At 49.7% G+C, this 14,896-nt stretch overlaps 1 protein-coding gene across 1 annotated transcript in view; it reads left to right on the top strand.

Annotated features, from left to right (window-relative positions):
* LOC101447589 (1-acylglycerol-3-phosphate O-acyltransferase PNPLA3-like) overlaps positions 1–10,249 on the top strand; it is a 37,205-nt gene extending 26,956 nt beyond the window's left edge. The window contains exons 7-8 of the mRNA XM_071218740.1: positions 4,788–4,907; positions 10,179–10,249. Coding sequence (XP_071074841.1) covers positions 4,788–4,907; positions 10,179–10,249 — 191 coding nt within the window. The remainder of the gene's footprint in view (positions 1–4,787; positions 4,908–10,178) is intronic.
* The last annotated feature ends 4,647 nt before the right edge of the window (positions 10,250–14,896 follow it).

Below are 14,896 nucleotides of genomic sequence, written 5' to 3'. Positions count from 1 at the left end.
CCTATTTGTGTGTGGTGGCTCTTGTCCAGAGGTGAGCAGCGCAGGAGTCTGTCTTCCTCAGGGTGGACGCAGGTCAAGTGAGAAAACACAGGAAGGCCCTGAGCCCAGGCCTGGCTCCTGGTACAGGAGGACAGAGTCCCTGCAGATGGGAGCACGCAGTCTCCATGGAAGGCCCCGGAAGGAGGCCCACCTGTCCTCCTGGCAGCCACGCGCACCCTGTAACCCAGCAGAAGTGTCCTCAGAACCACACCTGCCGCCTCCCGGAGCCGGACGTGGCCGCATGCAGCATCTGCTCCAGCCCCTCTTTATCCCCTGGGGAAACCGAAGTCCAAAGAGGTGGCAGTCACAGCTCGGGGTCACAGAGCTGATCAGAATATAAAACACATTAATGGAGGAGAATGTACCTAATTAGTTCTTCCGTTCTCGCCATGCAGTGTTTATGTGATTCACAGTCAGTAAAGAAGACAGGGCGAGTGAAGTGGGATGTTCCCAGAACTCGATGATTGGGCTCCCTGAGGAAGTGGGGGGCAGGGTGCTCAGGGGTCAAACTGCCCATGCTCAGAACCTGGCTCCTCTACTGGGAGCTGAATGTACCTCACTGTGCTGCAGTTTCTCCCTCTAGAAAACGGGTGATAAGGGAACCCCCAGACCACGGGTGGTCAGGAAAACCAACGGGGCTGGAGTGTGACGTCCATGCTGGTGCCACTGATTTTGACTTTCAGGTAACAGTCATGACAGCAGGAAGTAGGCAAGAGACAGAAGAGCGTGGGCCTCAAAACAGGCGACCAGGGTGCTTGGTCCAGGAGGTGTGACCTCAGCAGTCCATCTACCTCTGAAGCGGCAGGTCTCACCTGTGCCAGCATAAGGAACCCTACATGGGTTGCTTATAACTAGATTTTTAAAAATTTGCCCTGACTGATGAAACACAAACTCAGCTTGGAAGAGCAGGAATTGGGGGGCGGTGGTGAAACCCTGTGAGGGTCCAGGAAAGGAGGAGCCAAAGAACCTAAATGTTTGAGGCGGGGCCGGTGCTGACCTGCTGCTGGCAGAGCCTGCTGGACCTTCGTGCCACGCGTGGCCCTGCCCTGTAGGCAACTACGGCATCAGCTCCGTCCCCAGGCTCAGTGCTCCTCAGGAGCGGGGCTCAGCTCCGGGAAATGCTCCTGAGGGGGGAGCCGGCCCAGAGCAGGACGTGAGGACCACCGGAAGGTCTGCTCCTCCCGTTGTCCTGGGCCTCACCCCCAGCCCCCTCGACCCCCGGGTCCCATCTGGGTGGGGAGCCCTGGGCCAGCACAGCCCCTCCTGCCCTCTCCTGGGTTGGTCCCACTGGCTCCTTGTCCTTGGATTAGCCCATTCTTCTGCAGTAATAAATTTACAAGCAAGTAATAAATATTTTGATACTGTTTGACAGGAAATTTATTTACTTGTCTCTACATTTGACTGAGAATTCAGCTCTGTATCAAAAATTTTTAAATCCTCAGAATATGAAGACATTACACTACCCAGAATTGTGAATGAGGAGTCTGATTTTAGTAATTTTCATCCTTTACAATATGAAATTTATGAAACAGATCTTTGTGTTGTTTTTTTTCCCCCTTAATTCAGCTGTGGAATCACTGGAGACTCAATCTAAAGCCCTCTGCCTTTCCTTAGACTTTGGTAAATTACCTTCTGTTTTTCTGTAATGCCCTCTCTTCATTCTCTCTCTTCTCACTTTATGGGGCTCTTCTGACTGAGATGTTTGACTTCCTCTCTTGGATACCAGTCTCTGTTTGACTCTCTGTTTTCCATATTTTTCACCTCTTTTGTCTTCCTGCCTTTATTTTTGAAATTTTCTGAAATTTTATCTTTGAGATAAAATTTCTTTGACATAAAATTTCTGAAATTTCATCTTTGAGATAATTTTTAATTTCAGCAAACATAATTTAGTTTCTAAGAGCCCCTTCTCTTGGGCCCTGCTTGTTCTTTTTTCTCAGCATTCTGTTCTTCTTTTATGGATATAACCTTCTCCTGCAGCTGCTCTGCTGTTCTCTGAATTATCCCTTCTCCTTTTCTTCTTGGATTCACTGTTTTTGCTTCTCTCCATCATTCTCTCATGCTTCCTGATGTCCACATGTGCTTGGTGATCTTTGACTCACAAAAGACACAAGAGCCGTGGAGCTGGAGTTCCTGTGCTGTGATGTGTGTCAGCCCATTTTCCAGGCAGGTCTCTTCCCAGCCAGGGAGCTCGGTGTGAGCAGCACTGGTGTGTCACCTGGCCGAGTTCCAGGAAGCTAGTGGGCTTTCTTACTTGTTGGTGAGCCCCTGCCCAATGTACCACTTTCCTTGTTGCTGTGACAGATTCATCCATTCCTTTGGGTGTGCATTTTTATTTCATGATTTAATTCATGATATGCTGGGGGGGGTGTGTGGACAGAAGGCAAACGCATGTGTGCACTTTGGAATCACGGGCATTTGTTTTGCTTGAGGTTTCTTCAGATTTTACATTGTGTTTCTTTATAAAAAGCCACTTACCCTGGCCTGTCCTTCAGTCCATCTTTTAAGGGGTCCAATCCCCCCCTCAATATCCTACTCAGTTTTCCTCCGCTTGGGGAACCTTCCTATCCTTCCCCTCTTCCACAGAGTCAGTTGCCTCTGCCCCAATATCTGCTCCCAGGGGGTGGGGGTGTGTGGTGGGGAAGTCCGGCATTTATTGGCTCTGCCATGGGGTGGCTTTTTGTGTCTGGAGGGTGGAAGTCTCTGGAGGGGGGCTCAGGTCTTCCTGGGCTCACTCATGACCCACCAGAATCTGAAGAAGGTGGTGGTATCTTGACCCCAAGATTCTTTCCATCAGCTGCCCTCTTGCCACACTTCTCTTCTAGACAGGAAGAACCCGGGGAAGCCCAGGCCTTTTTATCTCCATGTAAAAGTCTTGAGTTTCTCTTTATCAAAGGGCTTAACTTTGCTTAGTCATTTGTCAGGCTGATCTTTGGCATGAAATTGGACATTCACTTTCTGGGCACTCCTCAGATTGGGGTTGGAGGTGACTCTAGAAACTGACCCAGGGACGATACCGTTAAGATGCCCACATTTGGTTTTGGGTTGTTGCTTTGTTCGTTTCCTTGCTTGTGTTTGTGATCATACAGTGAATATTCCTGTGTGTGTGTACATGTGTGAACCCTCTGCTGGTTTTGGTTTTACTCCTACAGGCTGGTGATGTGGTACTGTTTCTTCATGTGTGCGTTTGCACATTTGCACACAAGTGTACTTTGGGTTTGATGCTTTGGGTTTGATTCCTGCAGGCTGGTGGTATATTTCCTGTATATTCCCGCTGCCATCCAGTGGCTACAGTGGGCAACATCCAAGATTTATTCTCAACTGATGGAGTCTCTGCTCCCCTCGAGAGGGTAAATCACCTGCGTGTGAGTGTGGGGGCCACACAGATACCCCTTTCTTCTGATCAGGTTACCAGGACATTCCAGAACCTTTTTTTTCTCTTTTTAGTAGGTACTGGGATTTGAGCCTGGTACCTCGTAAGTGGGAAGCAGGTGCTAAACCACTGAGCTACACCTGCTCCCCTCCAGAGCATTTTGTACCTGACTGGCAGCGAGGAGCTTGTCCTCTAGTGGAAGGAGCCTCTGTCTGTGCTGGCAGCTGAGGAAGTCAGAGCTCTTGGTGCTAAAAATGGTCATCAGGGTGGCACAGGGGGCCCAAGAGCCCCACAGAGAAGAGTGGGAAGCCTTCCCATAGGAGTTCTTTTGAGCCTGGCCTGATGGCAGACAGGGCAGAGCTGGATGACAAAGCAGGGAAGGGGATCTCAGGCCACGGGAGCAGGACGAAGGTCAGGGAGGGTCAGGCAGCCGGTGCTTAGCCTGCAGGAAGCAGTCCTGGAGGCCTGCAATGTAGGGCAGGTGGGGCAGGGCCAGGGTGGCTTCTCAGCCCCCGCCCCCGGAGTGGAACCTGACAACCCAAGTCATTACAAATGGCCTGCCCAGGCACTGCTGCCCCTGTGTGAATTCTGAAAACTGCTGACACAGGTCAGGAAGGTCCAGGTGGCATGTCGAGGACAGAACCTCATCGTGAAAATCCTGGGCCTGTTTCCTCACCTGGTCAACAGGACGGAGCCTTAGCTCCCTGGAGGGCTTTTAACAGCTCCCAGCCCAGGCCCTGACGCCTTGTGGGCACTCAGGAGTCAGGTTTTATTGTTCTTATTACTGGCAGGCACAGGAGGGGTTAAAGTAGGGGCGTGTGAGGTTCTGGTGCCCACTGGGAAGTGACTGCAGTGGTTAAGTGGAGGCTGGATCCCAGGGCCCACCTGGCAGTGGGGACAGGAACAAAGGGCAACTACCAGGACTGGGCAAGGACAAGAAGGGCCTGGTCTGAAGAGGACTTGCAGGACTGCGGAGGCTACACAGGGACAGGAGGAGTGTCCACTGCCAGCCTTGGGGCCCTTGCATTCTGAAGGGGCAGGACAGCTGGCCAGCAGAAGGAGTCCTGGTGGGGGTGGGGGTGGCAGGCTGCAGCAGGGACCCAGGTGGTGACCTAGTGTGTGTGCTGATGGATGAGCCCTAGCACATGATGGGGACATCTGTGACATCCAGTGGGCAGGGTCCAGCCCTGGGAGGCTGGGAGTGGCACCTCAGCCCCACACATGGTGGTGGTGGAGCTCTGGGTGTGGGCTGGGCCCCTCTGTAGGGCCCAGAGTGCATGTGGCAGGGCTCTCCACGCCCAGTGCAGTGGCCACTCTGAGCCAAGGAGGTCTGAGCTGCGGAAACAGCGGCTAAACGGGCGTTCTCCCTGTGCTCCAGGTCCCCAGCTCCAGCGCCCAGCCACCAGGCTGTCCCGCATGACCCAGAACATGAGCGATGCTGCCGGCCACCCCACGCCCCACGCCGCCTGGATGCCCGCTCTGGGGACAGGCCAGAAAGGCCCGAAGCTGAGGCAGCTCAGAGATCTTTCCTCAATCTGGCCTGACCTTCTCAGACAGCAAAGAACATGCAGGGAAGGAGCAGGGAAAAGGGTTTCTGAGGCATTTTGGGAGACGCACTGAGGACACACCTTCAAGGCTGCTAAGCCTTGTCAATTGTTGTGGGGTCCCCTCTCCTCTGCCTTCCAATGTCCTGATGCTTCAGACATACCCAACTGTGGCCTCTGCACTCAACTGACAGTTTATCAAAGACATGGAGCAGAGCTGTGTTTAATCTTAAGTGGAAGTCCAACTCCTCAGGAAACTGAGTACCCAAGTGACTGAGCCAGTTGGCTCGGGTGCTCAGCCATCCTAAGGCATGTCCAGTGGAGGGCCCTGGGATGGCCACTTGGACAGGCGGGATCCTCAAGGTGGGGATGGGGCTGGCCTTGGCCTTTGTAAAATCTTGGGGTTGCAAGGAAGAGAGAAGAATGATTCTTCCTCCCCGTACAGCAGAGGTTCTGTGCAGGAGGGGAAGAGAATCTTCTTCAAGAGGGCAGCCTGTGAGTAAGACTCCTGCCTGTATGGTGGAGTTAAAGGGATAAAGTATTTAAATTTGAAAACTACCGGGGGCCTAGCTAAAAGATTTTGTATGAAAATGTAAGGAAATTTTATTATCTGTTGGACTGTGTAATATATGAAACAGGGAAATGTTATGAGATAAACCTTAGGAAATCCCTACATGCAGGCACCCCAAACGTGACCATAACACAAGAGAAGCATCAGCCCTCCTCTCCCCTGGACCTCTGCAATGTGGACTTGGCTTATTCTCCCCGATTTCTGCCCTCTGTCCTTCTTTCCCTTCCCATTGTCCCCTACCATAGCCACCCGTCTTCTCTCTGCCCCCTCTAATCTCTGGGCTTTATTGGCAAAGAACGCTTGACACAGGGAACCTACCTTTGCTCCAGGTGTAGTGACTGATCAGCAAACATAAGGTACTTCTATAAGGGGAAATGGTTGTGTTTTTTTCTAATTTATGCTTTTGAGTAAGGCAATAAAAACAGGACAGATAAATATACTGGCTTTGTGGGGGTTAACAGAAAAGAAATATATTAAATGGCTGATAGGAGTACATGGGACTCATTTTCTGTCTGCTTTTAAAGATGCTCTAAAGTGAGCATTTTACGATTTTTATAAAATATGTCCTAAGACAAGGAAGAGCTGTATTCTTAGAAAAGGCCAAGGCTCCCCCTCCACCTGCCCCTTAAATACTACCCTGCCTGCCTTCTCTGGCTGCACCCACAAGGCTCTCCCCCCTGCCGCCTCCCCCTCTCCTGGACTGAGGGCGTCTCCCAGCAGCAGATGCCAACATCCTTACGCTCCTCCACCTCCAGGTACATCCCTCCTTCTAATGCATGCTACCAGGGTGCTTTGGGATCTTCCTCCATCAAGAATAATCATGTGTAGTATATTTGATGGCAGGGATCAACAGTCTGTGGTAAAAAAACAAAACAAAACAAAACAAAAAAAACTCACTGCCAACTTGAAGTAGAGTGTGGGCTCAGTGAAAAAAAATAATAAAATGGATGTGAGTGTCTCTATGTGCATGGCTGTATATAATAAAAGGAAGACCAAAAGGACATATTCCAGAATAGTTACGGTGGTTTTCATTTTACCATTATTTATCACTATACTTTACTCATTGAGCTTTTATGTGTTTCCTAGATTTCTATGATGAACATGTTTTGCTTTTATAATCAGAATATAACTTTGTCAAAACATATAAAGGTGTACGGTCCAAAATGTAAACTATAACGTAAGCCATGGTTAGTAGCAATGATTCAATATTTGCTCAAATAATGTAACAAATGTACCACAGTCATGTGAAATATTATTAGTAGAGGAAAATGTGAGAGAGGGAGGGGTGGGGTATATGGGAATCCCCTCTATTTTCAATGTAACATTTATGAAATATAAAGCATTTTTAAAAATAAAAAGATTATAACTCATAATAAATATTATTTTTAAAAAGCTTTCTGGCAACTCATCCTGCATAAGGCCTGCGGTCTATGTCTCAGGCAGTGTACTTTTCTCATTTTCTTGTTTCTGAATAAACTCTTTACTCCTTTGCCTACCCTATGGCATGTCCTTAAATTCTTGTATGCAACATAAACCAATAACCTAGAAGCCCAGAACCCAGTAATATTATTTGGCGAGCCAAGCTAGGAGACAAAGAGGCAAGTGCTGCTCCCTGACCCCACCCGAGACTGGTGTGGACTAGACTGCTGCCTGGTGGAGTTCTTGATCATTGGGCTTGGGCACTCACTCTTCCAGTCCAGTGACTGCTGGAGTCCTACTATCTCTGAGGGTTGGGGAGTGGGGTGCCTCCCACCTCGAGTGCTGATGCTCCTAAAGCAGCAAGTCAAGAGAAAAACCATGTTTCCCTGAGACTTCAATATCCTCAATCATATGCACAGGAATATTGAACATATTAAAGTCCTGAATCAGCACCTTATTAGTCAGGTGGGGATTTCATCCAGTTCCAACCAGGGTGCTGCCTTCCCTCAACCACAACAGAAAGGCTAGAGTGTTTAACACATTGTCATGTAGAGCCTACTCCCCCTACCAGCAGGAAGTAGTTACAGAAAAATGACCTCGGTCCTTCAGCACCTCCTTAAGATTGAGGGTATAACCCCCCTGAGGGGAGCACTGAGGCAAGTTAGTATACTGAAAGGGGGAAGGCTGCTGGCTCAGCAGATAATGTGGCCAAGAGACCACATCGCTGTGAGGTCCCACCTGGAAACCGGAGAAGAAGGCTGCTGGAAAGATACTGCAAGATCCTGGCCATGAGACTCTTACTTGGAACGAGAGGGAAAGTCCCAGACATTCTCAAAAGGCCTCACCATTGTCCCCCGAGAAATGATAGGTGGGGTAACCAATCAGAACAGCAAACAGACTTTTAAATAAGGCCTGATGTGGGGCCCTACCTGCACAACCCACCCTGAAGTAGGCTGGCGGTCCATGCCTCAGATTGTGTATTTTTCTGGATTTCTTGGTTTGTTTTTTTCTTTTATAGCAAAATTTTGTCTTTTTTTTTTTTTAAGATACACAGAACACACAAAATGTTATATGAAAAGTATGAGGTTCCCATGTACGCCATTGCCTGCCCCACTCCTCCCACATCAAAAACCTCTTTCATGAGTGTGGCACATTCACTGCATTGGTGAATATACTTTGGAGTAATGCTACACAGCACAGATAATAGTTTACATTGTTGTTTACAATCTCCTCCAGTCCAGTCAGTGGGTTATGGCAGGATATATAATGTCCTGCATCTGTCCCTGCAACATCATTCAGGATACCTCCAAGTCCCAAAAATGCCCCGTATCACACCTCTTCTTCCTTCCCCCTGCCCTCATTAACTCCCATGGCCACTGTCTCCACATCAATGATACAATTTCTTCTATTGCTAGAGTCATAATAGTTCTATAGCAGAATACCAGTAAGTCCACTCTAAAATCCATATTTTATCCCTCTAACCTGTGTACCCTAGGGTGGCGATGTCCACTCCACCTCTAAGTCGAGTGGGGGCTTAGATCCCACATGGCTGATGGATGGGATTCCCCAGCTTGCAGTTGTAGACTCTCTCAGTTCCCTGGTATGGTGATTGACCATCCTCACCTCTCTGTTAGCTGACCCGGGTAAATACAACGAACCAGAGAGTAGGTGTTAAAACTGTGCTGAGGCTCAGGGCCCAACTGGCACATGGACAGTCCAGACATTCAAGTCTCCTGAGCATACCCCAACCACCGCGCCAACCACAGGTTCAGTGAAAGTGACAGAAGAGGCATGTGTAGAGAGGTCACATCTGAGTCCAACTGCATCATACTCAGGAGCAAATTCCAACGTAGGGCCCTCTGGCAAGGCACCAAACTCCAGAGCCATCTGCCATGACCACAGAACCTGTGTGTCTCTGTAGCCTTCAGGAGCACCAGTACCTGGGGTCATATCTACTTTGGTTGTCTCTGGGTTCCTGCTGAGATGTGCATAAGTGCGACCCCTCTGATGACCTCTTGACTCACTTTTAAGTCTCTTAGCCATATAAACTCACTTGTCTTGACCATTTCCCCCTTTTATTCAAGGTCTTTTTCTAGTTGCATCACCAGCTGGTGATAGATAGTAATCCCTTGGCACCAGGGAGGCTCATTCCCAGAAGTCATGTCCCATGTTGGGGGGAAGGTAATGCATTTACATGCTGAGTTGGCTTAGAGAGTGGCCACATTTGAGCAACATGGAGACTCTCAGGAGGTAACTCTTAGGCACCCTGCAGCTCTAGGTCTAGTCATCAGTATCAACGGCCCATCATTGGATGGTCCTTCTTCACTAGCCTTTGCCCTTGCACTTAGGGGATTGTTGCTGTTCCATTGGGGAATGCAACAGAGCTCCCCCGGCTAGGAACTCAACACTTCCTCAGTTGTCGTGTGTAACTCTACCTACTATGACAATACCCAACGAATATCCAAACCTATTTATAGACCTTTATACATGCCTAGAGAAATCCCTCCCACCAATGTGTCCCCCATCAATGACACCCCACACCAGGGCTCCACCCCTGCCATAGTTGAACCCCTCTGTACTCCAAAATTTCTTCAAAAATGAGGCCTTCATTTTGATTGGCTAAGGCCCACTCAGTTTACTGAAAGTCAATACATGGTAGAGGCTAACCCATCTCCAGAAAATAGACACAGAGGACAGCCCAGCTGATACCTAAAACCTTCCCACGAAGGCACCCCATGCTCCTTTTCTTCATCAGAGCTGACCTCCTTCAACATCCTTTCCCTTGTTGGGTTCCTGACTCACTCCCACTGTCTTCTCTCCCCATGGCAGCCCCATGGTCAACCTCGGACTCTGTGAGGCAAGGCCAGGGTCCTCTTGCCACATGGGGTGGCCCAGGCTGGACAACTGACCAGCCCTTTCTAGAAATCTCTCTCCTGCCTTTAAGACCCCAATTCTCACACTGCTCTAGCTCCTTCCCTGGCACCAAGCCTGCTCTTCAGGGATCTGTTGACAGCAGGCACCAGTCATCGGGTCACCTCGCTCCCACCCAAGGCTGCAGCAAGCACTCTTGGAGAGGTTGTCCCCACATCCAGGATGCCCTCAGCTGCAACTCAAAATGAACCCTTCCAGGGCAGAGCTCTTCAGCTCTGCAATCCTCTTCTAGGCCCTCTGTCAACTACCAAGTCACCAAGCCAAGAACAGGGACTCCCCAAGTCTCCCTCTTCCCCACTTCCAGGTAGCCCCAAGTCCTGCCAGGTCCACATCCACTTAACTGGAATCAGCCTCTTGCTCAAGCCTTTGCCATGATCCAGACCATGCTCTCACTACCTGGGTTGCTGCTAGAGCTTCCCACCAGCCTCCTTGCTGCAGGGGCCTCCTAAAGCCAGCCCAGCCCCTCACTCCCACACTCCCAGCATCCCAAGCCTGCCTCCCTATAGCAGCTGCAGTCCTCACCGCATGCTCCCTGCCAGTTCCACCAGTGCTTCAGGGCCTCCCCCTCCAGTCCCCTGGGCCTGTGGGATGGCATCAGAGGTTCCTCAGTCCTCAGGTGTTGGGGAGGTAGGCAGCAGCAGCCAGGATGCTCACCCTCTGGAAAGGGACAAGGAACCATGAGCAGAGGACCCGGGGGAGCCCATAGTCCAGGGTGCTTCAGAACTGCTGTGCCGAGAAGTGGACGTGGCTCAACTGATAGAGCATCCGTCTACCATATGGAGGGTCCATGGTTTGATCGCCAGGGCTTCCTGACCCATGTGGTAAGCTGACCCATGTGCAGTGCTGCTGCTACATGCAAGGAATGCCATGCCACACAGGGGCGTCCCTGTGAAGGAGTCCCCCACGCTCAAGCAGTGGGCCCCGCAAGGAAAGCCACCTTGCATGAAAAATGCACAGCCCACCCACAGGTGGTGGAGAGCTGACATGGCAAGATAACACAACAACAACAAAAAGAGATGCAGTTTCCCAGTGCCGCAGGATAATGCAAGTGGATGCAGAAGAACACACAGTGAATGGACACAGCAGAGAATGGGGGGTGGGGGAGGGAAGGAGAGAGGAATAAATAGAAAAAAAAATCTTTAAAAAAAAAACAAAACTGGGCCGGTGACCCTGGTGGGCACTGCAGGGAGGAGTTTGGATTTTGATACCGCTTGGTCACCTGGAGAAAGTCCACTTCAGGACAGGGCAGGGGAGGGGAGGGAAGGGACATGCCTGGTGGGGGCACCAGGGCAGAGGGTCAGTCTCCTTTCCCAGCTGGAGGACCTGACTGGTCTCCACGGGAAGCTGGGCTGCAGTGGTTTCCCAGCTGCTAGAACATGCACCACACATGGGCTGGCTTCAACAACAAGCACTTATGGGTTCTCAGTTTCAGAGACTACAGGTCCAAAATCAAGGCGTTAGCAGGCCATGCTTCCTCCCAGAGTGGAGCATTCTGGGGCTGGCCTGCCACAGTCCTTGCGGTTCCTGGGCTGGCAGCTCTGCCCCCTATCACAAGGCTATCATGGTCTTTCTTGCTCTCTCTCCCCCTCTCCTTTGTCTGCTCTTCCGGTGTTCACTGACTTCTGGCTTCTTCCTGCATGGTCTTCTCTAACTGCCCCCACATTTCTTCTGCTTAAACAGACCTCCAGGAATCCAGAGTCAGGCCCACCCAGCTTTGGCTGGTCACACCTGGACTAAAAATACCCACAGAAGGTCCTATATACATTGGGTTCATACCAGGGGCACGGATTATGCTTAAGAACATGGCTTTTGTGGGGGAACATCAGTCAATCTGTGAAAAGGAGAACATAAGCTCCTTCTGGTTGGAACGCTGACACACAGTAGATGCACAGCAAATATGTGCTGGATGCAGAGGTATGAACCAATGCATGAATTCTGGGTACCACTGAGCTGCCTCAGGGCCCAGTACATGAAGGGCCAGACGCCACCCCACCCAACCTGTCCTAGGGTCTCCCCATGGGAGGCACCACGCTCAGCTCAGCAGAGGAAGGAGGGGCAAGGGGCCCTTGCAGGGCTGGGGGAGGCATCACCACAGGGCAGTGCCAGGGCCACCTCTTGGGCCTGGCCAGACACAGACCACAGCATGGACTCTGGAGCTGGAGAGCAGGTCAGCAGCCTGGCTCCTGGGCACACACCAGACATCCTCAGGCTGCTGCAGCCCTCAGGTGGGGGTGTGGGGTCCTGGAGCTGCGGTGGGCAGGCAGAGGAGTGGAGGGGTGGGGGTGGCTGGGGTCAGGAGACACATCCTGGGGAGTGAAGCCAGCAGGATGAAGTTAAGTGTAAGCATGGGAAGTGTCCAGCACAGACCCCAGCAGTGGGTAGGAGCTCAACAGCCATAGCCGTCCTCCTTCTCCTGATTGGCACTTGGTTCCTTCTCTCCCTGCCACCCTCCTTTCTGCACAAGGGCAGGAGGCAGGAGTTACTTTCTCTAGGGCAATATTTTAATGATAGGAAGGGATTTGTTGGCCCTGAAGCCAGCAGGGGGCCTCTGGTTGTGGCCCAGGGGTCACATGTGTTGGGGAGTGGGTGGGGGAGGAGGGGAGGTGCTTTCCAAGATAAGAGAGCACATGGGCTGATCACACTGAGCCTGGATGGGGGCTTGGCCATCCACCTCAGGCCAGAAGCGGGGAGGGGTGACAAACCTGAGGCAACCATGGGGGGCAGCAGGAATGTTGATGGGATCCCTACAAAGCAGTTGAAGTTAGAGGGGAACGGAGGGACTAAGCCTCCCCTCTCCATGGCCCAGGGGACTAAGCCTCCCCTCTCCATGGCCCCCAAGACTTAGGGTTTGGGTTTATTCAGGGAACCACTGTCCACACCGACACTGCCTTTCCACTTCCAAGGGACGAGGTCGGCACTCCACAAACCACAATCTCATGAACGCTGCTGTCCCTGCAGATGTCACTAGGTAGGTTTTATCAGTTAGGATAGGCTGGGTTTTGCTGTGTTAGCAAAAAGCTCCAGAAGGTTTATTTCTCACTCACGCTCCAAGTCCATCATATCTGGTGAGGGCTCTGCTTTAAACTGTCTTCACTCCAAGACCCACCATCTGGAGGACCACAGATCACTATAGCAGAGTGAAGGGAATATGGTCCTTCAAGATTTCATCCAAAAGTGGCATGTATCCCTTCTGTGCACAATCTTTTCACCAGAGCAAGTTACATGACCACAGCAGGGAAATGCAAGTCTGCCTTGTGTCCAAAAGAGGAGAACCAGAAATATCAGTAAACACCACCACTGATGGCACAGCCAGCCTCAAACACAGAAACAAGAAGTCTCAGGATCCAACAAAGTTATGAAATTCTAAATTAAGAGAAACAGGGATCTCAACCACAAGACTTTCCAGAGTCTTCAGTATGCCAGTGGGGGTAAAGCCCCTGACTGTATTTTGCAAACATGCTCTCCCGCCCTGGCTAGGGTCTTGCACACAGCAGACTCAAATATATGGCTCACTTTTTTTTTACAATCTGCAGGGTAGCCTCATGGGCATGATTTAAAAACAAAAATTTTTTTAATTAACAACTTTAAGTGAAATCCACAAAAATGAAAGAAAAGAGGCAGCTCAACAAGTTAAGGAAACATTACTCCTAAAAATTTCTGTTTTAGGCACTTTTATCTGAGCTAATTCCAACTGCTAGTTCAGTCATTCCTCTAGTATTCAGAAAGATCTGCAGATGAACAGAGATCAGTAAAATGACATAGTCAAGGTCTCTTTATTAATGAAAAGAAATGACATGAAAAAAATGCTTAATCATATTCATATCTCACAAAGCCAAATCCCTATTCTTTTCTTCCTTTAGAATTAATATAATGGGAAGCAGACTTGGCCCAGTGGTCCACGGTTCAAACCCTGGGCCTCCTTGACCCGTGTGGAGCTGGCCCAGGCACAGTGTGGATGTACGCAAGGAGTGCCATGCCATACAGGGGTGTCCCCGTGTAGGGGAGCCCCACGTGCAAGCAGTGCACCCCATTAGGAGAGCCGCCCAGTGTGTGAGAAAGTGCAGCCTGCCGCACACATGGAGAATCGACAAAGCAAGATGACGCAACAAAGAGACACAGATTCCTGTGCTGCAGACAACAGTAGAAGCGGACAAAGATGAACACGCAGCAAAATGGGCACAGAGAACAGACAACTGGGGGGGGGTGGAGGGAAGGGGAGAGAAATAAATAAAAAATAAATCTCTAAACAAACAAAAAAAAAGAATATAGTACCAACTTCGCTTTTGCTACAAAAATATTACCAAGTTGTTGTTAACTATTGTCCATAAATTGTTATATTTTCCCATGTATCCCCACCTGTAGTAAAACATTTCTGTATCTACATTATTAACCACAATCCTCATCTGCGTCCAAAATCATTGGAATACCCTCCCAATATTATCCTCCAGATGTCCTCCAACTAACAATAATCTTCCTAGACTACTTGTTTCAGTCACAATCACACCCATAAATCAAAATGTTTGTTACATTATGTGCTACCATCAAGTCCAACAATTACCACATATTTATTTTTGACCTTATTAAACATTCTACATACATCTAGCATCATCTCCCCCGTCTCAACCCACATTCCACCTCCCCAACATCTACACTTCATAGTCCAACTCCATAAGTTTACTCATTGTATTTAGTTCTTATCAATGAAACCATATTCTATTTGTCCTTTTGTGTCTTGCTTATTCCACTCAATATAATATCCTTAGGGTTCCTCCAAGTTGTCCTGTGAATGACAACTCCATTTCTTCTTATAGCTGAAGTATATTTCATCGTATGCACATACCATATTTTGTTTATCCACTCATTGGCTGACAAACACTTAGGATGTTTCCATCTTTTGGCAGTTTTGAAAAATGCCACCAAGAACACTGGTGTGCAAATACCTGTTCGTGTCCTTGCTTTCAGTTCTTCTGACTATATTCCTAGTAGAGGGATTGCTGGATCACATGGCAGTTCTATATTTAG

This window comes from Dasypus novemcinctus, chromosome 12 (assembly GCF_030445035.2).
Source record: "Dasypus novemcinctus isolate mDasNov1 chromosome 12, mDasNov1.1.hap2, whole genome shotgun sequence".
Classification (NCBI taxonomy): domain Eukaryota; kingdom Metazoa; phylum Chordata; class Mammalia; order Cingulata; family Dasypodidae; genus Dasypus; species Dasypus novemcinctus.
Note: the sequence above shows the minus strand (reverse complement) of the source record. Positions and strands in the feature narration are given on the sequence as shown.